Source organism: Pelodiscus sinensis, chromosome 2, assembly GCF_049634645.1.
Source record: "Pelodiscus sinensis isolate JC-2024 chromosome 2, ASM4963464v1, whole genome shotgun sequence".
In the NCBI taxonomy this organism is placed as follows: domain Eukaryota; kingdom Metazoa; phylum Chordata; order Testudines; family Trionychidae; genus Pelodiscus; species Pelodiscus sinensis.
In genome coordinates, this window is record NC_134712.1 from 164581499 (window position 1) to 164609460 (window position 27962).

The 27962-nt window shown below is 45.5% G+C and overlaps 2 protein-coding genes across 4 annotated transcripts in view; one reads left to right on the forward strand and one right to left on the reverse strand.

Annotated features, from left to right (window-relative positions):
* The window catches only part of BLVRA (biliverdin reductase A), a 59368-nt gene extending 41295 nt beyond the window's left edge, over nt 1–18073 (reverse strand). The window contains exon 1 of one of the 3 annotated variants that reach the window (XM_075921721.1): nt 17940–18073. The gene's annotated coding sequence lies outside the window, so the exon portion shown is untranslated. Of the gene's footprint in view, nt 1–3150; nt 3286–17939 lie in introns of those variants that run through there. The other 2 variants (XM_006124109.3, XM_006124108.3) reach the window with 2 other exon arrangements.
* COA1 (cytochrome c oxidase assembly factor 1) overlaps nt 16107–27962 on the forward strand; it is a 65973-nt gene continuing 54117 nt past the window's right edge. Inside the window, exons 1-2 of the mRNA XM_075919830.1 lie at nt 16107–16185; nt 17757–17999. Of these exons, the coding sequence (XP_075775945.1) occupies nt 16107–16185; nt 17757–17999 (322 nt within the window). The remainder of the gene's footprint in view (nt 16186–17756; nt 18000–27962) is intronic.

Consider the following 27962-nt stretch of genomic DNA (forward strand, 5'->3'; position numbering starts at 1 on the left):
TAAGTCTATGCTAGAGCAGTCAGTGGAAGGTAATTTAAACACCAGAATAATGGCTGTACTTTGATCCTGTAATGTGATCCATGCACCATATGTCTGTGTGGAGCCTCTGTGCCTTTAATGGGATCTGGCTGGAGGCCTGAGGCCTGTGTTTGTCCATAAAGCACCTTATATTCTGCACCTTTAGCCCAGTTGTAACTCTAGGTTTTCCATTTTTGGGGATTGGGAGATTCCTTCCTTCTTTAACAATCCTATATTCTCTCCTAGAGATTTTCATGCATGGGGGAAAAGACAGCAGCAGCAACAAAAATAAAATCCCTATGGGGGGGGGAAAGGATGGTTTAAAATTGAAAACAACAGCTAAGGCAGAACACTCACTGAGCCAAGAAGAGGTAGAGGACAGAGTTCTTTACAGACAAATGCAACTCTCAATTTGGATCTTAATGTGTAGTTCCTATGGTAATAGGCATATTAAACATGCATTAGGTTGGCTAAACTATTTGGTTAAAACATATATTCAAAAATTAAATTCCCTTCCCTGTATTCATACAATTTAAAAAAAAAAACTAATTTATTTTTCGTTCTATTTTACTATTTTTTAAAATTTAACTCTGCTCAAAAAGTGAGGCCAGACTGGTCAGCTTCATATTTTTTTTTACAAACCAATTTATTTTTAAAATGGTAAATTTGCAGCCTTAATGCCTTACAACATTTCTGGAAATTTAATGCTGGATTCTTAATTGCTGAACAATAGGCTCTTAATTGCCCTGTGTTCTTAAACTACAGTGGAATACACAGAGGTATTTTCCTATTTTCAAAATAGGAAGAAAATAAGCAGAAAAGGTAAGAAGAGAAAATGAAGTAGCTACTTTTTAGGCTATGCCTACACTGGCAACTGAAGGACAAAACTTCCATGGTTCAGAGGTGTTAAAATGACACTGCATCCATGAAAGACAAAAGTTTTGCAGATAAAAGGAACCAGTGTCAACAGTGTTGTGTGGGCAATGGTTGATACTTACTAGTTACAGTTAACTGGTGGGGGCTGGAGAAGCAGTGAGCAACCTTCAGCCCTCTAGGGTTCCACCTGCATATAAACTATGCTTATATTGAGTACTCCTCCACTTCCTACTGTTTCCCAGCACTTTCAGAAGACCACAGATCTGCTGATTCATGCTCCCTCCATTCCCTCTCAAAGCTGGAATGCCACAAATCAACTGTTCAAGCTCTGGGAGGGAAGAAGAGCAGGGCCAGAGTGCCAATCAGATGACTTGTGGAAGTTCGAAAGTGCTGGGAAGGAAGGGGAGGAGTAGGCACTTCAGGGCTCCAGTGAGCAAGAGGCACATGGGGGAAGATGGGCAGCCAGGCAGTTCACAGGGTGCAGGTAGAATCCCAGTAGGCATGGGCTGCTGCGACCAACTGAGATGAAGGAGGGCCCCTCCTGTGGCCCACCCAGTATTCTTGGTTGCTCATCGCTGTCTTACATCCTTATCCCAAGTTACAGTGTAAGTGACTAGTTGACTATCCGATAAGCATAAGCTTATCAGATATTTGAGTAGTGACTTGACTAGTCGCTTCCCCACCCTTGCTGTCTATCGGAGGCAGCAATGGGGGAAGAGCAGGAGCTGCTGGGGAAGCTGGCTTAAAAGCCAATTCTCCCCAGCACCTTCTCCACAGGGGGCAAGAGAAGCAGAGGAACAGGAGGGAGGGGGAAGGGGACTGGATGCTGCGTCTCTACCTTTTAAATGTATTAAGAGCAGGTAGGCTCCTAATACACTTAAAAAGCAGAAGCACAGTGCAGGGGACTTTAGCCTTTAAAATGCATTAAGAGGCGGCTCGGAATATATTTAAAAAGGCAGACCTGCAGCAGGGTTAGCTTCAGGGCTGGGAGCTGGCTCTGAAGTTTCCCTCGCTTATTGACAGAAAACACATTGAGTAGTTGATTCAACGCAACATCCCTAACCCAGGATGGATGTTGGTGATGGTGAATGCAGATGCACCTTGAGAATGGTATGCCACCTCTCAATTTAAATAGAAAAGAGAAGAAAAATGGCTAATAAAACTGGGTTATTTAAATCTGATTTTATTAAGTCTCTGAGTTTAGCAATTTAATGTATTTTTTAAAAATGTGAGAGTTCTATATTTTAGTCACAAGACCTAAGAATTAGACCCATATTCTGTTACTGATTCTGTCACACCCATGTGAGGTCAAGCATGTTCTTTAATGTCTCTGAGCCTTACCTTCCTCCCTTTGTAAATTAGAGGTGCCTTCACAAGCGCATTTCAAACCTTTATTTATTAGTGTTTTTGGCATTCTTGGAGATTCCAGTGACAGGGTCAACCAAAGCACAAAGCAACATTAAAATGCCTGTAAATACTTTTTCTACATTCCACTTAAGTTTGAGACTGTAATAAAAGGTCAGCATTTCACACAGCTGACCATCTCCCAGTGCTTCACAAACAAGATTGAAGCCTCAGAAGATTTAGACAGGGTGGCATTATTAGCCCCATTTTACATATGGGTAAGCAGAGATGCACTAAGGTTAGTCTGATTTTTATAGAGCTAAGCACCTGCAGCTGCCTTTGACTTCAAGAGATGTCTGGGCACTCAACAACGCTGGGGCCAAGGTCAGATGTTACCGAAAGGAATAGAACCCAGGCATCTTGACTCACCACATCCTACTCTAGCCCCACAAACCACACTCCATTCCTCCTGCACGGTGCACTCTCTTACACTAACAAACAAGGAAAGGTAATATAGATTCCTTTCAACTTGTAGAGGGCACTGGCTCTCAGTTCTCAACCAAGCTCATTCCCTACCCTTTTTATTTTAGAGGGTATGGACCTGTGGGTTCTGGTTTTATTTTAGCAAGAGGATTACAACGTTCAGAGCTTTGTTCTTAGTCCTTTGAATTGCAAAGTGCTGATTTGGTGACCGGAATTAAACAAGCACCATGAGTTACTCGAATAGCTTCCTATCATCCCATCCAAAAATGCAAGCATGGGACGCTATGGGGTGGCAGACAATGTTGGGAAGGGTGGAGGGACAGCGTAATCAACCAGCAACAATCCCCATCACCCTAATGACGTTAGTGAGGCTTAATTACTGCTGCCACCCCCTTTAGTTAATTGAGGGGTGGAAGAGATCGCGCTTACCCCTCCGTAGTTCCCTGCAGATCCAGCTTACACAACCAACTCTCCAGCTCCAGCGTATCAATGTGCTGCTCTCATCTCCCCTTACACAACTCCGGCTGCCAGCGAGGCGCCGCCCCCTTACCAGGGGCGGGCTGAAAGGGTGCCCTGTTGGGGCGAGGGAGGGAGGAGTCGGTCTGGAAAAGGGACTCGCAGAATTGTATCACTGCGACATGAAGGAAATAGGAACAGGAGCAAGCGCTGCCCAGCCTAGGCTGGCACAGTCTCGCCATTGCTGGAACAAATCCAACCTTACCCTCCTCCTACAGGCAGCTGGGCAAACTCAGCGGAGCCCTGCAATGCCTGGCCTAGGCGGGCACACGCTGCCATGGCTTGTGCAAGCCCCTTTCTTCAGGGCTGTACTGAGGCTGGTACAAGCGACTGAATCTGTGCATGCCCACCAGAGCCAGTGCTGCCAGTCCACGTGGGCACCGGAGCTAACCCAGCAGTGCTATCGCTGGGGTGTCACAGCCTAGGAAACTGCAAACCCAGTTCAGCCCAGCTGTGCCTGGCTCAGGCAGGCAAGTTCCGCCTGTTCCTAGAGGAGGCATGGCATAGATGGGACACAGCCTCTTAGTAGAACTAGATGGAAGACGTGACTACTGCCCACTACCCGCTATTTTACTGAGACCGCTTCACATCCACCATCAGCTGTCCCTTATGCGCCGCCGCCCCCTTCAGTCACCCCTCGCCAACCAGCCTTTCACATCATCGCTGCTGAGTTAACTCAGGTGTTGCTCCTAAACAATCTACACTTACAAGCCTCTTCTCACTTATGTCTATTGGTGCTGCCCACCCCTCCTGCTCGGAGCTGTAGGCTATTGCCCAGGTGCTGCTTTCACTGGGGTAGTAACCTACCCACTTTGCACTGAGGAGCCAGGCTAAATGTCAGCTGGCTATAAAAGCCTCAAACACCAATCATTCATTTTTTGTTAACCCCGTTGGACAGCAAATCTGGAGTAGGTAACAGCAGCAGGAGTAATGTACTTTGAGTTCCTCTAGGGGGCTTAGAAATAGGATTGCAATTTTAGTTTTCCGAAGGACTGTATTTTAAAAAAACATTCAGGAGGCACCAGGGGCCATTTTAATATTCAAAGGAGCATGATAAGCTGGCCTTCTTTACTACTTATCCTTATCTTTTCTTAGCAGAGAGTAGTTTGGGCTTCCCTTATCTCTTCTGACAGCTGAGCTCCAAATTTGTTCTTCTGGAGCAGTGTTTTCTAAGCCACTTAACGCAGGCAAAACTCCTTTTGTATGAAGGAGTTCTGGTCTAAACCATTTCTGTAGTGATGGAAATATGTTGGTTAGGGTGTTTTTTATTTTCAAATAAAAGAAATAGTTAGAACAGTATCCCCCCCCCCCCCCAGTGGAAATGTAGTTCTGGCAGTAGGTAGGTGCCATTTCTATACCAAAATAAGCTATGCTTATATTGAGTACCACTTGCACCAGTATAATAATGTGCTAAAGGGGATTGTATAACTAACTATGCATAGATACATTCAAGTGCCTCCAGCTCTGATCCATTGTCTGTGACAGAGCCGAGGAACAGTTGCTAAGAGGCCAGATTATCTCTAGTTTATTCTAGCCCTCCTGCACTTTTAATTGTTTTCTATCTCATTGGTTTATCACTTTTCTTGTTCTTCTGGCTTGCTTTCTTTTCTCCTCCCACACGATTTTTCCTTTTCTCCAAGTCCTGTGAGTGCTGCAAGTCCCTGCAAGCCTACGGTGTGTTAACTCTCTGGAAGCAACCTCTTTATTCTGTGATATTCTCTGTCTGCAACAACAGAGTAGTATTGTGAAAAGCTGTCATCACTATGGAAATGCTTAGGATTTGTGTGCCACCTGATATCCATGAGGCACTGCAGTTTAGATTACAGCCAGGGGAGGCCTCTCAATGAAGAAAACTTGTCCTCATGTCCTAGAGATGTCAACAAGATGTCAAGCACAGGCAGCATTAAACTAAATAAAACACCACACCAGAAACAGAAGTTACAACTGAAATGTATAACAAGAATTTGGAAGTCAGCTATATAAGGAAAGTGGCTCTGTAAGAAGGGTATAAAATATTTGTTTCAATTAGGAAACATCTAGGTGGCAATTGCATTGTAGATCTTTGTCACACAAATGTATTATGCAATAAGTAGTGGCAAGGGAGGATGCTTGGAAATATCTGGATTAGTAGTCATCTTTCTTCAGAAAAATAAATCTTATAGCAACCTCTGACTCATTATTTCACAATGTTCATCTAGAGTAACTAGAAGACCACAGTCTAAATTCTGATCTGTTACACAAACTGTAAAAATTGCCTCAATCACAATGGTGAAACAGATGAAGATAAATTTGAACTTAAAATATGGATGGCCAAATGGTGGAGATAAGGCCACATTCCTACAGACATTTTCGCACTAGCTTAAGTTGACTACTGTAAAGTTTTATTGACTTTAAGCACAAAGGCTACGTCTACACTGGCATGATTTTGCACAAATGCTCTTTAATGCAAGAGTTCTTGCGTTAGAGTATTTGCGCAAGAGAGCATCTACACTGGCATGTGCTTTTGCGCAAGAGCATCCGTGCCAGTGTAGATGCTCTCTTGTGCAAGAAAGCTCCGCTGGCCATTTTAACCATCGGGCTTTCTTGTGCAAGAAATTCATGTTGCCTGTCTACAATGGCCTCTTGCGCAAGAGCAGTTGCACAAGAGGGCTTATTCCTGAGCGGGAACATCATAGTTCTTGCGCAAGAAGCACTGATTTCACACATTAGAAAGTCAGTGTTCTTGCGCAAGAACTCCCCGCCAGTGTAGACAGGCAGCAATCGGCCAGTTTTGTGCAAAATCATGTCAGTGTAGACGGAGCCTTATAGTAGTAAAGTTAAGGGTGTGCAAATCCATAAGTATGGATGGGATCAGTGCTTAAGATCGACTCATAGACTTTAAGGTCAGAAGGGACCATTGTGATCATCTAGTCTGACCCCCTGCACAATGCAGGCCACAGTATCTCACCCACCCCCTCCTAGAATAATCCTCTCACCTTTACCTCAGATATTGAAGCCTTCAAATAGTTTGAAGACCCCAAGATGCAGAGAATCCTCCAGCTGTGATCTGTATCCCATGCTACAGAGGAAGGCGAAAAACCTCCAGGGCCTCTGCCAGTCTACCCTGGAGGAAAATTCCTTCCCGACCCCAAATATGGCGATCAGCTAAACCCTGAGCATGTGGGCAAGACTCATCAGCCAGACACCCAGAAAGTTCTCTATAATAACTCCTATCATCCCTCCATTGACCTATTTACCACTGATAATGAATGGTCAATTAGTTACCAAGATCATGTTATCTCATCAAACCATCCCCTTTATAAACCCATCTAATTTAATCTTGAAGCCAGATAGATCTTTTGCCCCCACTCCTTCCCTTGGAAGGCCGTTCCAGAACCTCACTCCTCTAATGGTTAGAAACCTTCATCTAATCTCAAGTCTAAACTTCCTACTAGCCAGCTTATATCCATTTGTTCTTGTGTCCACATTGGTATTAAGCTTAAATAATTCCTCTCCCTTCCTGGTATTTATCCCTCTAATATATTTAAAGAGTGCAATCATGTCTCCCCTGAGCCTTCTTTTGGTTAAGGTAAACAAGCCAAGCTCCTTGAGTCTCCTTTCATAAGATAGGTTTTCCATTCCTCGAATCATCCTACTGGCCCTTCTTTGCACCTGTTCCAGTTTGAATTCATCCTTCTTAAACATGGGAGACCAGAACTGCACACAGTATTCCAAACGGGGTCTCACCAATGCCTTGTATAATGGCACTAACACCTCCTTATCCCTACTGGAAATACCTCACTTAATACATCCCAAGACCTCATTCACCTTTCAGTATGACCCGCTGTAGTCTCCCCTTTAACCAGTTGCTTATCCACCTCTCAACTTTCATATTAATCCCTATCTTTTCCAATTTAACCAATAATTCCCTATGTGGTACTGTATCAAATGCCTTACTAAAGTTGAGGTAGATTAGATCCACTGCATTTCCTTTATCTAAAAAATCTGTTACTTTCTCAAAAAAGGAGATCAGGTTGGTTTGGCACGATCTACCTTTTGTAAAACCATGTTGTAATTTGTCCCAATTGCCATTAGAATGTCTCTAACTACTTGCTCATTCAAAAATTTTTCCAAGATCTTGCATACTACAGATGTCAAACTAACAGGCCTATAGTTACCCGGGTCGCTTTTTTTTCCTTTCTTAAAAATAGGAACTATATTAGCAATTCTCCAGTCAAATGGTACAACCCCCGAGTTTAGGGATTTAACAACAATTTTTGCTAATGGACTTGCAATTTCATGTGCCAGTTCCTTTAATATTCTTGGATGAAGATTATCTGGGCCCCCCGATTTACTCCCATTAAGCTGTTCAAGTTTGGCTTTTACCTCGGATGTGGTAATATCTACCTCCATATCCTTAGTTTCATTTGTTATGTTACCATTATCCCTAAGCTCTTCATTAGCCTCATTAAAGACTGAAGCAAAGTACAGTAAAACTCCGGTGGTCCGGCATCCAGTGGTCCGGTACGCCTGATGGTCCAGCACCAACTGCAACCTGGAAGTGCTCCGGCAGCTGCTTCAAGTTGTTAGAGTAATTGATTAACTGCGGCTGGATCCACAGCCAACACGCAGTTAATGTAACTTTCCTCTCTACTGCCGGGAGGGGGGGGCCAGGGGAAGGTAGGGGTCGGTGGGAGAGGGGGAGGGGGAGCAGGAGGGGGCGAGGGTGTGCCAAAGCAGCTGCATTCAGGACATTCTGGTCAGTTACAGTCACTCCGGCTGGATCCACAGCCGACACGCAGTTAATGTAATTTTCCTCTCTACTGCCGGGAGGGGGGGGGGGCAGGGAAAAGTAGGGGTCGGTGGGAGAGGGGGAGGGAGAAGAGGAGGGGGCGAGGGTGTGCCAAAGCAGCTGCATTCAGGACGTTCTGGTCAGTTACAGTCACTCCAGCTGGATCCACAGCCGACACGCAGTTAATGTAATTTTCCTCTCTACTGCCGGGAGGAGGGGGGCAGGGGAAGGTAGGGGTCGGTGGGAGAAGGAGAGGGAGAGGGGTCTCCCACCGACCCCTACCTTCCCCTGTCCCCCCCCCTCCCGGCAGTAGAGAGGAAAATTACATTAACTGCGTGTCGGCTGTGGATCCAGCCGGAGTGACTGTAACTGACTAGAACGTCCTGAATCCGGCTGCTTTGGCATACCCTCGCCCCCTCCTCTTCCCCCTCCCCCTCCCCCACCGACCCCTACCTTCCCCTGCCCCCCCTCCCCGCAGTAGAGAGGAAAATTACATTAACTGCGTGTCGGCTGTGGATCCAGCTGGAGTGACTGTAACTGACCAGAACGTCCTGAATGCGGCTGCCTGCCTATCACCGCCTCTCCTCTTCTGCTCGCAGGCTCTGCCTCCCTGCAGCAGGAGGGAGGGTTTGGCACATCCCCGCCCCCTCTTCTGCTTCTCCTTCGACGAGACCCACCCCTGCCAGAGTACCTCCTGATAGTCCGGCATTTCTGATAATCCGGCACCACCTGGGTCCCAAGGGTGCTGGATTATCGGAAGTCTACTGTATTTGTTTAGATATTGGGCCATTCCTAGATTATCCTTAACCTCCACTCCATCCTTAGTAATTAGCGGTCCTACTTCTTTATTTGGTTTTTTCCTATTTATATGGCTATAAAACCTTTTACTATTGGTTTTAATTCCCTTTGCAAGGTCCAACTCTACCTGACTTTTAGCCTCTCTCACTTTGTCCCTACATGCTCTAACCTCAATAAGGTAGCTTTCTTTACTGATCCCTTCCATCTTCCACTCCTTATATGCGTTCTGCTTTTTCTTAATCACCTCTCTGAGATGCTTGCTCACCCAGTTTGGTCTAATACACCTGCCTATAAATTTTTTCCCTTTTCTTGGGATACAGGCTTCTGACAGCTTCTGCAACTTTAATTTAAAATAATCCCAGGCCTCCTCCACCTCACGATCCATAATTTCTTTAGTCCAATCAACTTCCCTAACTAATTTCCTTAATTTATCAAAGTTAGCCCTTTTGAAATAAAAAACCCTAGTCTCAGATTTATTTTTGTTTATCCTTCCATTTAATTTGAACTGAATTAGCTCATGATCACTTGAGCCAAGGTTGTTCCCTACAACCATTTCATCTATGAGGTCCTCGCTACTCACCAAAACCAAATCTAAAATAGCATCTCCCCCTTGTTGGTTCAGCAACTACTTAATGAAGGAATTCATCAGCTATCACATCTAGGAAAATCTGAGCCCTATTATTATTACTAGCACTTGTTCTATAGTCTATATCTCGAAAGTTGAAATCTCCCATGATTACACAGTTTCAATGGGTATTTACTTCATTAAAAACATTAAAGAGGTCTCTATCCATATCCAAATTGGATCCTGGTGGTCTATAACACACCCCAAGCACTATCCCAGGGGAGGATCTGATAGTTTTCTTCCCCAATGTGATTTTTGCCCAAACAGACTGGCTACGTCTAGACTGGCATGATTTTCCGGAAATGCTTTTAAAGGAAAAGTTTTCCGTTAAAAGCATTTTCGAAAAAGAGCATCTAGATTGGCAGGACGCTTTTCCACAAAAGCACTTTTTGCGGAAAAGCATCCGTGGCCAATCTAGACACGCTTTTCCACAAAAAAGCTCCGATCGCCATTTTCGCGATCGGGGCTTTTTTGCGGAAAACAAATCTCTTCTGTCTACACTATCCCTTTTGCACAAAAGTTTTTCGGAAAAAGACTTTTGCCCGAATGGGAGCAGCATAGTATTTCTGCAAAAACACTGACAATCTTACATGAGATTGTCAGTGCTTTTCCAGAAATTCAAGCGGCCAGTGTAGACAGCTGGCAAGTTTTTCAGGAAAAGCAACTGCTTTTCCGGAAAAAGTGGCCAGTCTAGACACAGCCACTCTGTCTTCTCCATTCCATCACTTTTTATTGGATCTGAACCTTCACTGGAAATGCAATGGTATTTTTGGAGATTTGAAAAAGTTGGTAGATCTGCAGCACCCTGCCTCACTTTCCATTTCTGCTCAGGGCCCCTTAAAAAACCCATAGGCTATGTCTACACTTGCGGCTTCTTGCGTGAGAAATATGCAAATGAGGCTAAGTGTGGAATATCACTGAGCCTCATTTGCATACCTAATGAGCTGCCATTTTTGCAGAAGAGGCTCTTGTGCCAGAAGGAGCTGTCTATACTGCCCCTTCTTGCACAAGAAAAACCCTCTTGCGCAATGCCACTTTTTACGCCAATTATTTTCAGGAATAACGACACTGTGCAAGCCTCATTTGCATATTTATCGCGCAAGAATCCGCAAGTGTAGACATAGCTATACCGTCTTGTTATTTAAAACATTCCTCTTCTGTGATCCAATATATGAAATTTTGAACACTCCTTTTTCTAGATTGGGCCAGATCCATCTTCCTTCTTGGTGCTTCTCGCTATCTAGGATCCCATCTCCTAAAAGGATCAGGTTCCTATTTTTCCATGTTTCTGCATTTGGGGTTTCTGCTGGGAAAAGTAACAAAATACTATGGAAAAATCTGTTCTCAGGAGATTTTGAGAGATGTTTAAACAGACTAGGAAGTTCTGATACTTTTTAAATACTTGTACTTAGGTTTGAAATGAGGTGATTTCTTTGAAATGAAGGACTGTTGTACATACTCATTTACTTTTTCTATATGTACGTGTAGTATTTTAGTATACCTATTTTGCATAAAGGCCAGAACTAGCCATTAGTGCAGAATATGGCTGCCCACTTATTTAACGGCTTCTAAGCACTGCCTCTCGTTGATTTCAAGTTGGTTGCCAAATGTAGTTCAACATATGTGTTTTAATCAATTAAGTCCTATGTATTTGGCTACTTAAAAATGGTATTTCCTTTTATGTGCCACCATGACACTAGATATTAATAAAGGCAACAGTTGCCAACCTTCCCAGGTTCATTATTCTAAAACTAAGCTCTATCTCCTGGAGGCTGTGTCTAGACTACAAAGTTCTATAGGAAAAAGATATGCAAATTGCGAACCTCAATTTGCGTATCTTTTTCCGCTTTTCTTCTGAAAGAGGCTTTTCTGACAATTGGCCCATCTACGGTGGGCAAATTGTTGGGAAAAAAAAGCCTCTTTTGGAACACCCCTTCTTCCTCGGAGAACAAGGTTTCAGGGATGCTGAAAAAACGGGTCTGCTTTTCCGAATTTTTTTCAGAAAAGCAGACACATTTCTTGGACACTGCAGAGCTTTTCCAGGATTCCTCTGGTATCCCAGGAAAAACTCTGCAGTCTAGACATACCCAGAGGCTACTGAAGCCAAACTGGGAGATTTTAGGCTGCTAAAACGATGGCAGTGCCTGCAAGCAAGGGCAGCATGTAAAACTCCCTGACTCCCACTCCCAGGGGTAGTAGCCACATGTCAACCACTGGCTTTAGCCCTGCTGCCTGAAGTGCCACCCATCCAGAGCCCACAGCCCTCAGCCCTTGCTCCTCCCCAACCCTCTGAACTCTTCTGCATCTAAATTCCCTCCCAGAGCCTGCCTCCTACTGTCTGAGGCACTACCTGGAGACACTTCCCACATTCCAAACCATGCGGCCCCAGCCCAGAGCCTGCACCCCAACTCCCTGCCCTTGACTGGTGAAAGTGAGTGAGGGTGAGTGAGCAATGAAGAAAAGGAGGATGGAGTGAATGGAGCAGGAGGGGTGAGGTAGGAGGCAGGGCAAGGCTGTTTGGGTTTGTGTGATTAAATAATTGGCAACCCTTATGAGAGCTTCCTGATGGGCCTTAGAATTGGATAGTCAGGGGCTGCTAGGTGTCATAATAGATGGAATCACAGTTTGGTTAAGCAGCAGGTGGTTATTAAAGTTGTAACTGGAATTCGAGCTGTGTGTTTGCTAAACAAGAGATAAAAAGACAAAGATTAAATCCTGTCTGGAAGTCTGTATTTCCTCTCCGAGAGATGCAGTTTGCCACATACCCAGATCCACTTAAGTCTTAAGTGTTGTAAAGCTCAGTGTCATAATGCCTATTTAGAAAATCACAGGCACAATGTTGCCATTCATAAAGCCTGAGCTAAACTCACGATATAATGGCTATGGAGAGATAGGCACCTTAAAATGAGATCCATAAAAGCCAACCTCCCTAGACAGGGGGCTGCCCAAGCTAGCCAATGGGAAATGCCAATTAAAAGGGTGTGTCCTAAGTCTTGCCCCTCTTACAGAGCTGGGCACCTAAGTTCAGACAGTCTTCTTTTGCCTGTGATCTACAGACAGAAACCTTTTTGCTGGAGTCAACTTATGTACCTAAGTTATTTCTTATGTGAAGGTGTGAATAGGGATGTAAAATTTCAATTATTTGGCTAATTGAATAGTCGATGCAATTTTCTATTTGATTCGTTGATGAGGGCACCTCAGCCATAGGGCTGTTGCCACACTTCAAAGGCGAAAGCTCTGTGCGGAACATGGAACCAGCAGGGGTAGGGTTGCCAGGTGTCTGGTTTTGAACTGGACAGGCCAGTATTTGAGTTTTCTGTTTGGGAAACAAAGTGAAAAAATATAAATGAGAAAATATAAATGTCCAGTATTTTCTAAATAAGATGTAATGTAGATTGTGATGCAATGTTAAGTGCGTCCGGTATTTTTGTTGAAACCATCTGGTGACCCTAAGCGGGGGACTCAAGCAGTCCCCTGCTGGCCACGTGCTCCCCGTGGCATTTCAAAGTGGCAGTGTTGCACAAAGCTCAGGGTAATCAGGGGAGTCTCCAGCTGACCCCAGGCTCCATGCGGTGCTGCTGTTTTGAAATGTCGCAGGGAGCCCGGCCTCAAGCTCCACACGGTGTTTCAAAGTGGCAGTGCCGCATGCAGCTCAGAGTCATCAAGGGAGTCCCCAACTGCCACTTTGAAATGTGTGTTCAGCCTGGGCCAGCTGGGAACTCCCAGTTGGCCCCAGGCTGCACGTGGCATTTCAAAGTGGCAGTGCCATGTGGAGCCCAGGGTCTGGCCCCAGGAACCACATGGCGCTGCTGCTGTGAAGCACCCTGTTCTCTCCCCCGCACCTTGCTGGCACTTTCTGATAGAGGCAGCAACGGGGTAGGGAAAATGATTAGTCGACTAGCCTGTTGACTATCCGATCAGCATTTCTTATCGGATAGTCAACCAGTCGTTCACATCCCTGTGTGTGAAACACGTCTCTCATGCAACACAAAATGCTTACAGCAGGCAGGTCAAATTCGAAGCCTACTGAGGGCTGCACAAACGAAAACTGATAGCCACAGGGCCACCTAGGGTTCCCAGATGGTTTGACCAAAAAAGAAAAATTTGTTGAGCATTTTAGGTGCCGGGCAGAAGGCACCAATACCGGACGCCTGGCAACCTGAGGGCCACCAAAGAAAATGTACTTTGTCGGAAAGTCGTAGTTATTTATTGTTATAGATTATGCTTTAAGTATATTTTATAATATTACAATAATTTGATGTGTAAAATTGTTATTTGCTCATATTAAATATGTTTTAATTAATTTTACATAATTTTTAATTTAAATATAAATGTAAGGTACTTTTAAATTTTGTGTATGATACATAACTTGTTTTGTTGAAATAAAAACAAGTATAGACCATGATTAATCAGATAGAACAGGCTTCTGTGAAAATTTCAGATACTTTGTAAGTTTGAGATTTTGCATAAAGATATAATTATTCATGCAATTGCAAAAAATTGGCATATTTATTGATATAAAATTAATATACATTTTGTGATTTTATTTGGGAATAAATAAATAAAAAATAAAACATTAACAAAATAACCCCTTCTTCTCCCCCAGATCCAGGCACTCCATACTCTCGTTCTAACCCAATCTCCCTCCACTCCCTCAGAGTCAGCTCCCGCAACCTAATGTCTCCCCCTCTCCTCCAGAGCCAGGCACTCCCAGCGCCCGCAACCTAATGCCCCTTCCCCCACAGCCAGGCACCCCCAACCTAATGCCTCGCCTCTCCCCCAGAGCCAGGCTCTCCCAGTCCCCCTGCCCCCAACCTAATACCTGGGTCCCGGAGTTGACACTGCCGCCTGAGGTGCTGGGGCAGCCTGAGCACAGCGGCCTTCTGGAGCGCCCAGTGCAGAGCACCCAGCCGGCCATGAGTGCATATGCAGAGCAGCTTGGCTGGCTGTGAGCAGGCACTCGGCCACGTGCTCCGAGCAGCCAGCGGGCCGCACTTCATTCTTTTATAAAAATGTTCTGGGGGGGCCGCAAAAAATTTTGATCGGGCTGCATGTGGCCCGCCAAATGCCAGTTTGACATGCCTGGCTAACAGGATAGGAAGAAGAAGGAGGTGCTGCTACATGGGCCTATAACACTTAGTGCAGTTGTTAAACTACTTGCTTAGGATGGGGGAGACCCAGCTTCAATTGCTCCCTCTACCTGTGACGGGAGAAATGATTTGAACAGGAGTCTCCACTCCCACTCTCAGAAATTCACGCTAGCTCATTAGCAGTGGGACAGTCTAATGTGGCAAGCTCTCCTCTTAAAGCTCTTCTAGCTTGGATAAAACATTTAGGCTGTGTCTAGACTGAATTCCTTTTTCGTAAAAGGGATGCAAATTAGACACATTGCAATTGCAAATGAAGCGGAGATTTAAATCTCCCCCGCTTCATTAGCATAAAAATGGCTGCCGCTTTTTTCCGGCTTGGAGCTTTGCCGGAAAAAAGCGCCAGTCTAGATGCAGATCTTTCGGAAAATAAAGCCTTTTCCAAAAGATCCCTTTCCCTTATTTTAAGAAGGTATTTAGCCCAGTCAGCCCATAGCTTGGGCCTGCTCTGTTTGAAAATGAAAACCAATATACTTGATCAAGCCCAGAAGAGAAGATAGGCATTTTCTTGCCTGTCTTTCCTCTGGTTCATAGAGTATGCTGGGGTTTAGCTGGGAGATATGTGTTCATGCAGCTAACACAAGGCAGCAGGATATATACTGAAAGGCAGACACAGAACTTTTACAGTGGAAATGTAGGTACTGAATGAGCCTAGGAGTCATCAGTGTCCTGAGAAGGAGCTTTGTGATTCAGCCTAATCTAAAACTGGGATTTATGTGCCTATGTAACTGTGGATCTGGGCCACGGTGGCTGAATGTAGTAAACATCATTACAAGTAGTAGGTGATCTCTATGGAGGTCCCTTGGATTGCTGAATTATCTCTTGCCATTCTGTTAACCTTCAGGGCAGTTTAATTTTATATAAACACTACTTGGGTGGCATAAGGGCAATGAGTATGCAGAAAGACTCTTTACTAATACTCATATATTGTGGTTTTTTAAAATGAGGAAAAAGACCCAACATCTAAAATTAACCTGTTAAGAATGTTTCATTTGTTGAAATATGACAAAATGCATGGCTCATGTCAGGCAGCTGTGCAATTCTGAACCACTGAGTAGGTTTGCAGCACCAGGTAAAACTGGAAATTGTATATAATTCTTTTATCTATATACTGTACAGTTTTATATTTTCCAGTATATACCTGTGAAGATTAATAGTCATCCTATAATTATTATTGCAAACATTCAAGAGTATCCTGCTACTGAATTTTGGTGCACCCACGTGTATGCACATAATAACAATTAATATAGCACAAAGGACCGCCTGAAAACAAATGGCAATTTATACAGCAGGGAATCTCACTCTCCTCTCTGCCACTGGTTTTAGATTTATACAACTCCCCTGATTTTTAACTTAGTTACTCCTGATTTACACTGGAATGAGTAGTAAATCAAATAAAAAAAACCACTTTGTAACTGACATATGTAGCATGTAAGGATTTACTAGTGCATACAAGGAAAAAATCAGCAGGTTCAGGGGCTGTAAAGTGGCTTACGATAACTAATTAAGACCTAGGCTGAAGCTTGACATGAGCAATGATGGGCAAATGACATCAAAATCAAAAGATAAAAGTACAGCAGTAAACAAGCACAATGGACAGCTGACTGGTATGAAGTACAGTAAAAGATGGCAAAAATGGGATATAGGATATTTTTAAGGAATATGTATAACTGGAACTTACAGATATTAATTGCAATAATGCAACTGATTGGTGTAAGCAAGTGACTAATATAAATGGATAATGTATCTATCACAGTGAAGTACTTAAAGTGGGGGGCTGAAGTTCAGATAAGGAAAAGGGGACCAAAAGCATTTATGAATATGCATAAGATGAAGAGGGCATTGACGTGTGACATAATATAAAAGATGTTACTGGGCCTAAGTATGGTGGGAGACACCATGACAATGTCTACCTACTTAGTCTCTGGTATTGCCACAAAGGTCCATGTAAGTAATGCTAGAACTGGTTGTTTGGTAGTGTTTCTCTTCTTTGCCCTATAGGTGGCTTACTGTGTGGCTGACTAACAAAGGGTTTAATCACAGAAAGTGCACCTTGAGGGTCCTCAGTTTGGTAACAACCTCTCTATTATAGTAGACCAAAAGGCTGAACCTTCCAAACCACTGTATTATAATGTATAAATATCTAACCTTGTGAGATCACTAGATTAGGCTCCTTGCTTTTGGAGGTGATGGAAGGCAAAGAGAGTGAGCAGTTTAGTGTCGCTACATATATTTTGTGATCTGTTTCCACCTATTGTGGATATTTCTTCACTTGTCAAATTTCAGTTTTTAAAGTATGTAAATGTAAACGTCCCAACAAAAAAATGGCAAGATATAAAGCCTGCAATTGGTTAACTTTCCATAATTAATATTTCTGACTGCAGAGTTTTTAATTGCAACAGACTGGGAGTCCCTATGTACCCTGAACTCCATCCAACAATATGTGGAAGACTACCAACCTAATAAAATCCATACCATTAATGCACTGTTATGAAATCCAGTCACCATGTATTGAATCTGTTCACTCATACTGTGGCAATAATTTGACGGCAGGGAAAGTAAAAAAAACCCAAACAAACCCACAAGAGGCCACAGGTCATTGGCTACAGTGCAACAATTCCCTGCACACTTAGCTTCAGGAGGGAAAACCTGCAATGCACAAACAAAACCTCCCTCTGCCTAGCTGATGGCTAAAGATGGGGTGAACAGACGGACGGACGCACACACCCAAATCTGATCCCATCCCCAGAGCAGGAACTGTCACAACACAGCAGCGTGTGTGTGGTGGTGGGACTGGTGGTGTGTGTGTGTGGGGGGGAGGGGGGAGGAGTGAATCCTACCTTCAGTCCCATCCCTAGAGAGGGTGAGAGGCTGCCTTAGCAAAAATTCCCAAGTCATGCCTGAAGCAAAATGCAGGACAATGTAGCACTTTAAAGACTAACAAGATGGTTTATTAGATGATGAGCTTTCGTGGGCCAGACCCACTTCCTCAGATCAAATAATGGAAGAAAACAGTCACAACCATATATACCAAAGGGTACAATTTAAAAAAATGAACAAATATGAAAAGGACAAATCACATTGCAGAACAGAAGGGGGATGGGGGGGGAAGGAAAGTCATGCCTATGAGAGAGGGACTGGGACTAAGCAAATGCTCCCCGCTCCTCCTCCCCAAGAGTCTTAAAGTTCGCTCCCTTGCCCCAGTGCCTGCTCGGTGGAGGCCGGCTGAGAAGCAGCCACGGGCGGCGGCTCCAGACAGCGGCTCCCTTCCCAGGCGGCATCTCCCTGCCCGTGCACCCCCCGCGGCTGAGCCCGGCCAATAAAGCCGTAGTCGCAGCCGCTGCACTGGCCTGTCACTCACAACATGGCGGCCCCCATGGAGGAAGCGTGACTCGTCTCCCGCCCGCTCCGGGTCCCCGCTGTAAGTCGTCGAGTCGCCGCCCGGCCGAGGGCGCGGCGGGAGGGGGGCGCTGCCTCGCCGTGTGTGTCACCCGGGCTGGGAGGCTTGGGGGGCTTAGTGCAGGGTCTGCCCCAGTCACTGGCCGCGTGTGTAGCAGGGGGCCGCGCCCGTGAGGCTTGGCCCAAGGGGGATGTGGCTGCTGTTTTAAAACAGGGCGAATTGCGGAGTGTGGCGGCAGCCTAGAGCTGCTGCTCACCGCCCCCCACCGCCGTGCCTGGCGCTGCACGGGAAGAGGGAGGCCGTGGTGCTTCCACTCTGGAGAGCTCCCTCATTCACGGGGCCACCCAAGCTCGGCCTTGGGTGTGTAAAATTGTGGGACAAAGTGACCTCACTCCCGTGACCTCCACCCCTCAGTGTATTGTATTGATGTCCTTCCTCCTCCTGCCCCTTTGAATGGTTTCCAGTTGAAATATTGAGACCATGTTAATTCAAAGTGATGGTGTTTACCTGCGCTCATGCTGCTTGCTAATCTGACTCTCACTGGTCCATTCTGGAGAGTGAAAGTAATTGAAGGGCTTACAGCAGTGGGACTGGGAAGTGTGTTGCTCTTCAAGAGAGAGTTGTTGCACTAAGAAGAAAATGCTGGCATTGCTCAAGAGAAATGAGGCTTTCTATAAAAAGGGGGTTATTAAAATAAATAAAAGGGTGTGGGGTAAAGTACAGCCAGAACCTCTTGTTCTCGAGGAGTCGGAATAGGGGCTGCAATCTGGTGCGTTCCAGATGTGTGCACCAGGTTTTCCCTCACACTGCAAATGGGGCAGGTGTCTGGGATGGGGGTGAACTGTGCCAGGTACACGCACGTGCTCATGGCTCTGTGAAGGAGCTGCCGACTGATATCCCCGATGGGCTGTGGGATTAACGTGGAATACACGCTGGCCCATCAGGGTTCCCCACCCTCAACTGGTCTTAGATAGTCCCACCACTTGGTGTCAGAGCGGGACATGAGGGTGAGCGGAGCTGGCAGCCCTTGCCCACCCAGCTCCTGGGGAGGAGGCTTCCCTGCCCTGCTGCAGTGAAGCTGCCTCCCTGGGAGCCAGCTGAGTGTAACTGACACCATAAACGGATAAGCATCAGCTTATTGGTGAAATGGTTAATCAGTTATATTCTCACATCCCTAGTTATAACTATTGATTTTATTGTAATGACTTCTGATTTACATTGGTGAGAGTGGAGATTCAGGTCTTGGAATATATTTTTCTTTTCTCTCTCTATATAAAAAGTTTTTTCCTGTTATCATGTTCTCTGACCATGAAAGCCCCACCTCCTATGCCAGGGGTCAGCAACCTATGGCTCCCAAGCCAAATATGGCTCTCTTGCAGCTCCAGCTCAGCTCCTTGCTTCCCACTAGCAGGGAGCCTGCACTGGTGTTCCAGCCTCGCGGCCTTCTCCCCTCATCCGCTACCCCCTCCAGGCGGACATGCCAGCACTGGTTTTCTGCGGGGTGGGTGAGACAGCCCTAAGGCTCCCGGCTGAATCTGGCTTGCGGGGAAGTTGCACAGCTAGAAGCAGCTACGCATGCTGCTGCTTCCCTTCTCCTTCCCCCGGCTGGGGGAACAGAAGCACAGGGATGTGCTTCCTGGAGGCTTTTCCACTACTCCAGAATCCAGACTATGTAGGAGCAGTAGGAGAAGCCTGGGGCATGGTGTTTGGGAGCTGCGTGAAAGCATGTAAGTGGCCCCCATCCCCCTCATGCCCAGACCTTGCACCCACAGCCTGCTCACTCACTGCCTCCACCAAGACCCTGCACCTCCAGCCCCCTCAGTCATACCCCCCCAAGCTGAGACCCACACCTCAAACACACCCTCCACCAAGACCCCACACTCCCAGCCCACTCCTGCACCTTCCCCCTGGTCAGACACCCTATCCCAACCTGCTTCTCCACCCTCCCTTACTCCTGTACCCTCCTCCTGACTAGACACCTATCTCCATCCTGTTCCAGCACCTTCCCTCCTGGCCAGACTCTGCACTCTCACCCCCTCCTCTACCCCCATCTCTATCCCACTTACTGGCAGCCCTGTCCTGCACACTTAACCCCTCATTTTGGCCCCACCCCAGAACCTGGGGGGTGGGGGTGGGGAGGCCACAAAATCCACTAACCTGGGAACCCCAGAAGAGTTAATTTGGCCTGAGGCCTTGAACCTCAGTCATCCCTTCTCCTCCCCCAACCATGGGGCTGGAGCACCAGGGGAGTGAGATGTTTCAGTTGGGGGCTACATCAGTGGGGATTGGGTTTTTTTTTTTTTGGAGGGCTAAAGGGGGGTAGCTGGCAAGTGTAGCGAGCAGGGAGGTGCACCCCCTAGTATATTTGTGAAAATTCTTTTTTTGAAATTTCCAGTGAAAATGCCTATAATCAAAAAAGGGGAGAATGTGTGTTTAATTTGATCCATCTTATTATAAACCCCAGTGTGACCACTAGAGGGAGATTTCTGCTGCCGCCAATCCAAAACTTATCATTTTTCTGGTTGCAAGTTTAATCTTTTAAAGCCATGTTATACATTTTATGTAAGTTACTACATTGTCTATACTTAGGGGCAAGGAATTCTTCCTTCCAAGCCTCTTGAGCCTTTTGTTTTCCCTGCCCTTTCTTTCTTTCTCTCTCTGTTGTCTTCCCCTTCACTTTAAAGTCACTCAAGATCAAAGCTATTTTTTCATTTCATAGATGGTGACACAGAAAACCTTCTGCATTTTTCTCGTATGTATACCATAGAAAATAACCTTTCCCTCTTGTTTAGCTTCTTCTGCTTTGCTTTATTTTATTTACTTGTTTACTGTCTATATTGTTTGTTTGGTGATCACAGCATGATATTTTTTGATACATGTTAATTCCAGATTTTAAAAGCTGTCACATTACATTAACATAGCACAAAAACAACTTAAATTGTTGCATTTATTTCCTAACCTGAAATCCTCTTGAGGGGTGTGTGTGTAGATAGATGATGGGGCAGGGGAGATTTGAGATGCTTAATAAATTTCATTATTTTTGTTAGACAAACTCTTTTGGAATATTGTGCATTTAAAAAATGTGGAAGTTGGAGATAAGAAGCTTTCAGGATTAGAAGCAAAATGAAATCTGTCATCAGTATTTTATAGCTTTTCCTAAGCAGTACTTTCTTGTTGCAGTGCTGGAGTTGCTCATGGAGATGCATGGGTTATTACTGTATACATTTCATAATTCATATCCCTCTCTAGAAGCTGGGCATGTCACTTTAACATAGTAGTCCACCATTTATATTAGATAAGCCTGTGATTTTTTTATGTCTGGAAATGTCAGTTAGCATGGCCTAGAAACAGATTTTTAGCAGCAGCCTTCGGTTGTTATCCAGTGAATGACAAAGAGAAAGATGGGGGGTAGCTGAGTTAGTCTGTACAGGATAAACTTAAAAAACAAATAAGGGTCTGGTAGCACTTTATAGACTAACAAAACATGTAGATGGTATCATGAGCTTTCGTGGGCATAGCCCACCCACAAAAGCTCATGATACAATATATATGTTTTTTAGTCTATAAAGTGCTACCAGACCCTTATTTGCTTTCTAAATTTAAAGGGAAAAATGTTAATTTGGTTTGGGGCTTGTTTTTACAGTAAAAATAGCAAAACACCACATCAAAACCTCATTCTCAGAGATGCAAGTATTAAATCCTCTATCGTACGTTTAAGAAGAGTATTCCTATTCTTTGAGATTGTGGCATGTGTAGTCAATTTATTAGCCTCTTCTCAAGACATATTGTTGTACAAGTTACATTAGTAATAAAAGGGCTGGGAAAATTAGTCGAAAAATTTCTGAATATTTGTAATCTAATTTTTACATTAGATCATTTCAACCTTGTTTCAGTTTTCACAAACATTGAGGTGAAGTAGTTCTACTGACCTGGTTGTTCTTGTAAAGGTTTCCTCCCCTCCGAACAATAGGACAAATGCTGTCCTACTCCTTAAGTGATACAGCCCACAAAGCACAAGGCCAGGAGGAAGCAGGAAACATTGTCTTGACCTGTACACCATCCCAAGTCTCCGTTTCTGCATAAGCCCTGAAAGATGATAATTGTAAAATGTTTTGTTTGTTTTCATTGACATTATCTTGAGTTACAACTTAAGTGGCCCTAATTCGAGACCTGAGAGTACAGTGATACCCTTAACTCAAGGTGGCTGGCCTATTGAAGCATACAGGATACAAAGTTCAAGTTATGGCTTGATCAGCTACCAACACACTTAAGGTTACCAGGGGCTTCAAAAAAATTACCGGACACACTTGATCTCAGATGGGGGAGGGGAGCGGGGCAGGCCAGGAGGAAGTGGCGGGGTGGGGGAGAATCATCCGGAGGGCAGAGGGGCTAGCCGGGGGAGATCCGGGAGGACCAGCCGGCAGGAAGTAGGGCTGGCTAAGAGGGGGTGAGGGGAGCAGAATTGGCTGGAGGAGATTGGGAGGAGGAGGGGGGGGGGAGAACTGGCTGGTGGGGAGCGGAGCTGGCTAGAGAGGGTCCGGAGGAGCAGGACTGGTCGGGGGAGGCGGCGGGAAGCGGGGCTGAGCCGGACACACACAGATCCTGGGGCGCTGGCTGCCCGACGCATGGTCCCAGCGAAGCATTAGCAAGTCTGGCCCCACCCCCGCCCTCCGGTAGTTGCATACTGCCTGGCTGGTAGACATGCTTACGCGGCATGAGCATGTCTACCAGCCAGGCAGTACACTTACCTCAATTTGTTTCCCAGACAGAACCCTCAAATACCGAACTGTCTGGTTCAAAACTGGATGCCTGGCAACCCTAAACACAATCAATGTAGCTTGAGTGTTATTTCAGAGTGTGTTAACTGGCACTTGAGCTTGGCTAATTCAAGAGGACTAATTAGAGTTATCTACACTGGAGTTAACTCTGTGATGAAGGCAATCTCTTAGAGTAGCTTTTAGGATGATTAATCTAATTTATGGCATTTTTCCCTGTGCTGCCTGTGGGCTGGCTGTTCTGCACTCTGAAATCCCCTTCAACTTCAGCCCAGGGCCTGGAGTCCCACCTCCTGTGCCTGGAGTCCCACCTCCTGTAACATAGAACCCTGGGGAGTTGCCCTGCTTGATACTCCTAACACAGTGCCTGGCTTTTATAGGCAGAAAAAATGTTATAGCACAGTTGGGCTGTGGAGTTTTTAAACCATGGGTGGGTGGTGGGAGAGGGCTTGAAAAACATCAAGGGTTCTCAACCTTTTTCTATAGTTTAAGCTACTTGCCTTATTTTCCTACCTCAACTTCATCCTGGTCTGTTGATCTATTTGTATGTTTATTGGCACACTCTTAGGCTGTGTCTATATTGGCAAGAGTTTGTGCAAAAGCAGTTGTTTTTGTGCAAAATCTTGCCACCTGTCTACACTGGCCACAAGTACTTGCGCAAGAACACTGAGGTTTTAATGTATAGAATCAGTGCCTCTTGCGCAAATACCCCTGAGCGGGAGCATCAGAGTAAGTCCTCTTGCACAACTGTTCTTGCGCAAGAGGCCAGGGAAGATAGGCAACGTTAATTTCTTGTGCAAGAAAGCCCGATGGCTAAAATGGCCATCAGAGCTTTCTTGCGCAAGAGAGTGTCTACACTGGCATGGATGCTTTTGCACAAAAGCACATCTCTACACTGGCACGTGCCTTTGCGCAAGACGCTCTCTTGCGCAAAATCTTGCCAATGTAGACGTAACCTTCTAATATAAGGTTTCTGATGCAGAGATCTTGTCTTTCTTTGTGACGTGCTTAGGACACAGAATCTTGTCTCCTGATTTAAGCCCTTAGGTGCTATTGTAATACAAATAATTGATTGTTGGAAGAATATATGTGTTCAACTCTAAAAGAGACCTATGTATTCAGATTTGCAAATCCAGGTAGGCTGGTTCTTACAAAATATTTTATAATATATATTTCCATATATATGTAAATATCTTTTATAGGTGTTTGTTTAATTTGACCTTCAGAGGGATACAGCTCCCGTACTGGTGAAGCTGGACTTATTTTCCTGTTCCAGCCTGGCTGGTCCCGCCACACCATGAGCCATGGGCCTGTTAACTGATTAAATGAGCTTTTATATCCCTTTAGCAAACTAAACAAGGAAGGTTGTTCTTCATTCTGTTCCGTTTTCTGAACCAAGACCATCACAAAGCATATGAAATACCTCAGCACAAATGGACTTTATGTCCATTAAAGCTGCTGTAAGCTTGAAATACAGTAAGAAGGTTGAGGAGGAATGAGGTCAATGGTCTGTTTATAGCAGTGGTCCCAAATGTTTTGGGGCTGCCGGGTGCCTGGGGGTGGGGCCGCTCACGCGCTGCGCGTATGGGGGCGGGGCTGCTCACAGGCCACGTGACTGAGGGGAGGGCCAAGCATGCGCTGCACGCCCAAGGTCAGCACCGGCATGTGCAGGGGCTGCCCAGGTTCCGCGTGGCACCCCCGGGGTTGGGGCCAGGGCTGGCGCGGTGCCCCTGGGGGCAGGGCCAAGGCTGGCGCCAGGGCCGGCAAGGGCACACCCGGTGCCCCTGGGGGTGGGGCCAAGGCCAGCGCCAGGGCCAGCAAGGGCATGTATGTGCGGGGGCCAGGGCCAGGGCACGCGCTGCGCACCCGGGGGCGGGGGTCAGGGTCGGCACCGGCACGCGTGGCGCGGCTGGGGCCCACCATGCGCCCGGGGCTGGGACCTGCCACACTCCCGGGGGCGGGGCCAGCCTAGATTGCTCTGCGGGTGCATGTAAAGGGCCCGGCGGGCGCCATGGCGCCCGCGGGCACTGGGTTGGGGACCACGGGTTTATAGGCTTAAACTCCAATAACTGGCCCTTGCACATGCAAAAGTTCCACTGAGTATAATGGATAAAAAATCTAAGATACCGTCATATTTCATCTAAACATGTATATTGTGTTGAAGTGTCAGTATTGAAACATAATTCACACTTGGGAATGCAATGATAGCTCAATATAAAATACTGGAGGCCTGATTCTCCTTCTTCTTTCAACCCTCAAATTTCTGTTAACAAAACTCTCCTAAAATATTTTAGTTAATGATGTTATGGTACTTACTGCTTCTATTGTGCTGTGTCATTAATGCATGATTGGCTACTATTGTGCATGTAGCAGTTACAAAGGATGTTTGACACAGAATTCAGCTTCATTTTGGGAGGCAATTCTTGCTAACGGGTTATCAATAAATATTTTCAGCAGAGATACAATTCCCCAATTTCATCCTGGCTTCCCCCAAAAAAACCTTGTTACTGTATTAGTCTATTATAAATGTTCAATTGTTTTGATACTTTGCCAATACAAGAATAAACAACAGTTCATTTACATTCCGTCCCTGAAGCAATGCAATATTATATAGGAAATCTTTTCATTGTGACATACAATGCACCTCAGTAAGAGCAGATAGCTATGGTGAGGGTGGGGTGAATGGGACAAAGTGACCACAACTCTTAGTTCTGTCAGAGATTTTATGTCTTCAATACACCCGGTGTAGACTATTGTGGGAGGTGGGATACCATATTAGATGGACTATTGATCTGTTGCAATATGTTGTTTCCTGGATTGTATATTTCGAAAGCCTGTTAAGATATAGTTTACAATTATTGTACTTCTGAAATTCCCATCTCAGTTCAGTTCAGGGAGTACAATTATGTTCATGTTAGTGTGAATAACAGATACTAGGGATGTTAAGAAACGTGTAATTCATTAATTGTATAGTCAAATTTTGTTGACTACGTGATTAATTTATAAGTGTTAGCATTGCAAGCACTCAGTCCTGGCTCAAGCCAAATCCCGGCAACTATCCCCACTGTGGCCCTACATGATTAGGGTGCTGGGGAGCACTGGCTTCTGCCTCCATTTCTCCTACTTCCTGAGAGGGTTTGTCTGTTTCTGTGTCTGGCCTCCAGTGAGGGGATATGCACCCTTGCCTTGGCTGTGCCTACTGCAGCAGCAGTGGCCGTGGACAGGCCCATCTCACCTGGCCCCAAGTAGTCATCTCTTCCCTGAGGCAGCCTGCATACTGGACCCCTCATCTGCAGCCCCACTCCAGAGCAATGATTTCAATGAAGAAAAACATACCTGAGTAATTCTTGGTAAATCTTCTACTATATTCTAAAGCAAAGTGGTGCCATGTGACCACTTTCCCATAGATATGCAGGAAGTGGGGAAAAAGTCTGTTTCTGGAATGCTCAATGTCTGGTTCACTTAGAAAATCAAGTATAAATCTCGGTGGGAAGAATTAAAACTCACATGCCATGTTTTTTGTTTTGAATTGCATTATAGGCAGTCCCTGACTTACATGGATCCGACTTATGTCGGATCCCTAGATACGAACGGGGCTTTTCTCGCCGCGGAGGACTCGGGTGGCGGACCGCCCAGACGCGCTGCGGTCCCGCTGCCCGCGTCCTCCGCGGCGAGAAATGCCTGGTCTTCTGGGGGGGGGGGCACTAGCTGCGGTCCCGTCCCCCCCCGAGCAGACCAGGGAGACACGGGCGGCGGGACCGCAGAGAGGCGCTGCGGTCCCGCCGCCCACGTCCTCAGAGGCTTTGCTCCGTGTCTCCCTGGTCTGCTTGGGGGTGGGGGGGCGCAGCTAGTCCACCCCTCCCCCCCCCAGCAGACCAGGGTTTTCTCGCGGATGCCTGGGGTAGAGCAGCTGGGGCGCTGCTAGGTTGGTCCCCGCAGCGCCAAGGTGCGGCGCTGTGGGGACCTACCCGGCAGCGCCCCAGCTGCTCTGTCCCAGGCGTCCAGATTCAGCCGCTGTTGAAACTGATCAGCGGCTGATTCCAGGAAGCCCAGGGCAGAGCAGCTTTGCCTCGGGCTTCCTGTAGTCAGCCGCTGGTCAGTTTCAACAGTGGCTGAATCTGGACAACAGTTCTGACTTACATACAGATTGAACTTAAGAACAAACCTACAGTCCCTATCTTGTATGTAACCCGGGGACTGCCTGTATTTAAATTAGCACAACACTTAAAAATGACCCCTCATCAGATGTTGTGCAGCTTTCAACAGTTTTAAAACAAGAGTTATGACTTATGCTGCTGCTGTTGCATGAAGGCAGCATTTCAGTAACAGTCAGCTTTACTGTAGTTTTTATAACTTACTCCAGATGAAAATTTTATAAAATATTTGCCCCCTTGTTCAAGAGTTTTAGTAATAGATCTATGACTTTGAAGATGCCTTCTCTTCCAGTTTTCAAACTGTGCCACATAAAGGTGTCTAGATTTGAAAACTGTGATTCCCATCGGCTTCAGTCATTAGAAGGTTGAGGTTTAAATGTGTGTTTAATACCCCCCTCCTTTTGTTTTTTCTGTAAATGGGGGAAAAGGTAGACTAAAGATAATCCAGGAAGTTGAACACACACAAAATGAACTATGGAGAAACCTGTAAATCTCAATTCAATCTCTCTCCATGACTAAGTTGCAGCTATTTTATTTTCTAAAAATACAGGAAAAATGTATATACAAAAATCTTCCTCCACCATGATGAATTCAGAAAAGCCCCGCTGAGTGAGCTCTTTAAAATAAAGCAGATTCCAAACCAAATTAATTCCTGGTGTAACATTGATTCAGTGGCATTGCTCCAGGAATTAATTTGACCCTTCATCTCTATACAAGTTAAAGGCTGGTAGCCAATTGTTTGAGGCATGTGGTATAATATGCTTTTGGATTGTAGACAATTAATCCTCCTTATGCTTTTGCTGACTGAGACTATTTAGGTCTTATACAGAATGTCTTCACTTTCTATGTTGAATTATGGGCCCATTCCAAACCCCAGTAAAATCAATAGAAAGTCTCCCAATTTTTCCAATGGATCTTGAGTTCCTGCTCCAGTTCTACTGGGTCGTCTTGTTGAAACAAGGGAAAAAGTAGTTTAAATTTTAGTCCATAATAGCATCCAAGACTGTTGGATTAAACATTATATTAAAGATACAAATGAAATTAATGTAAACTTC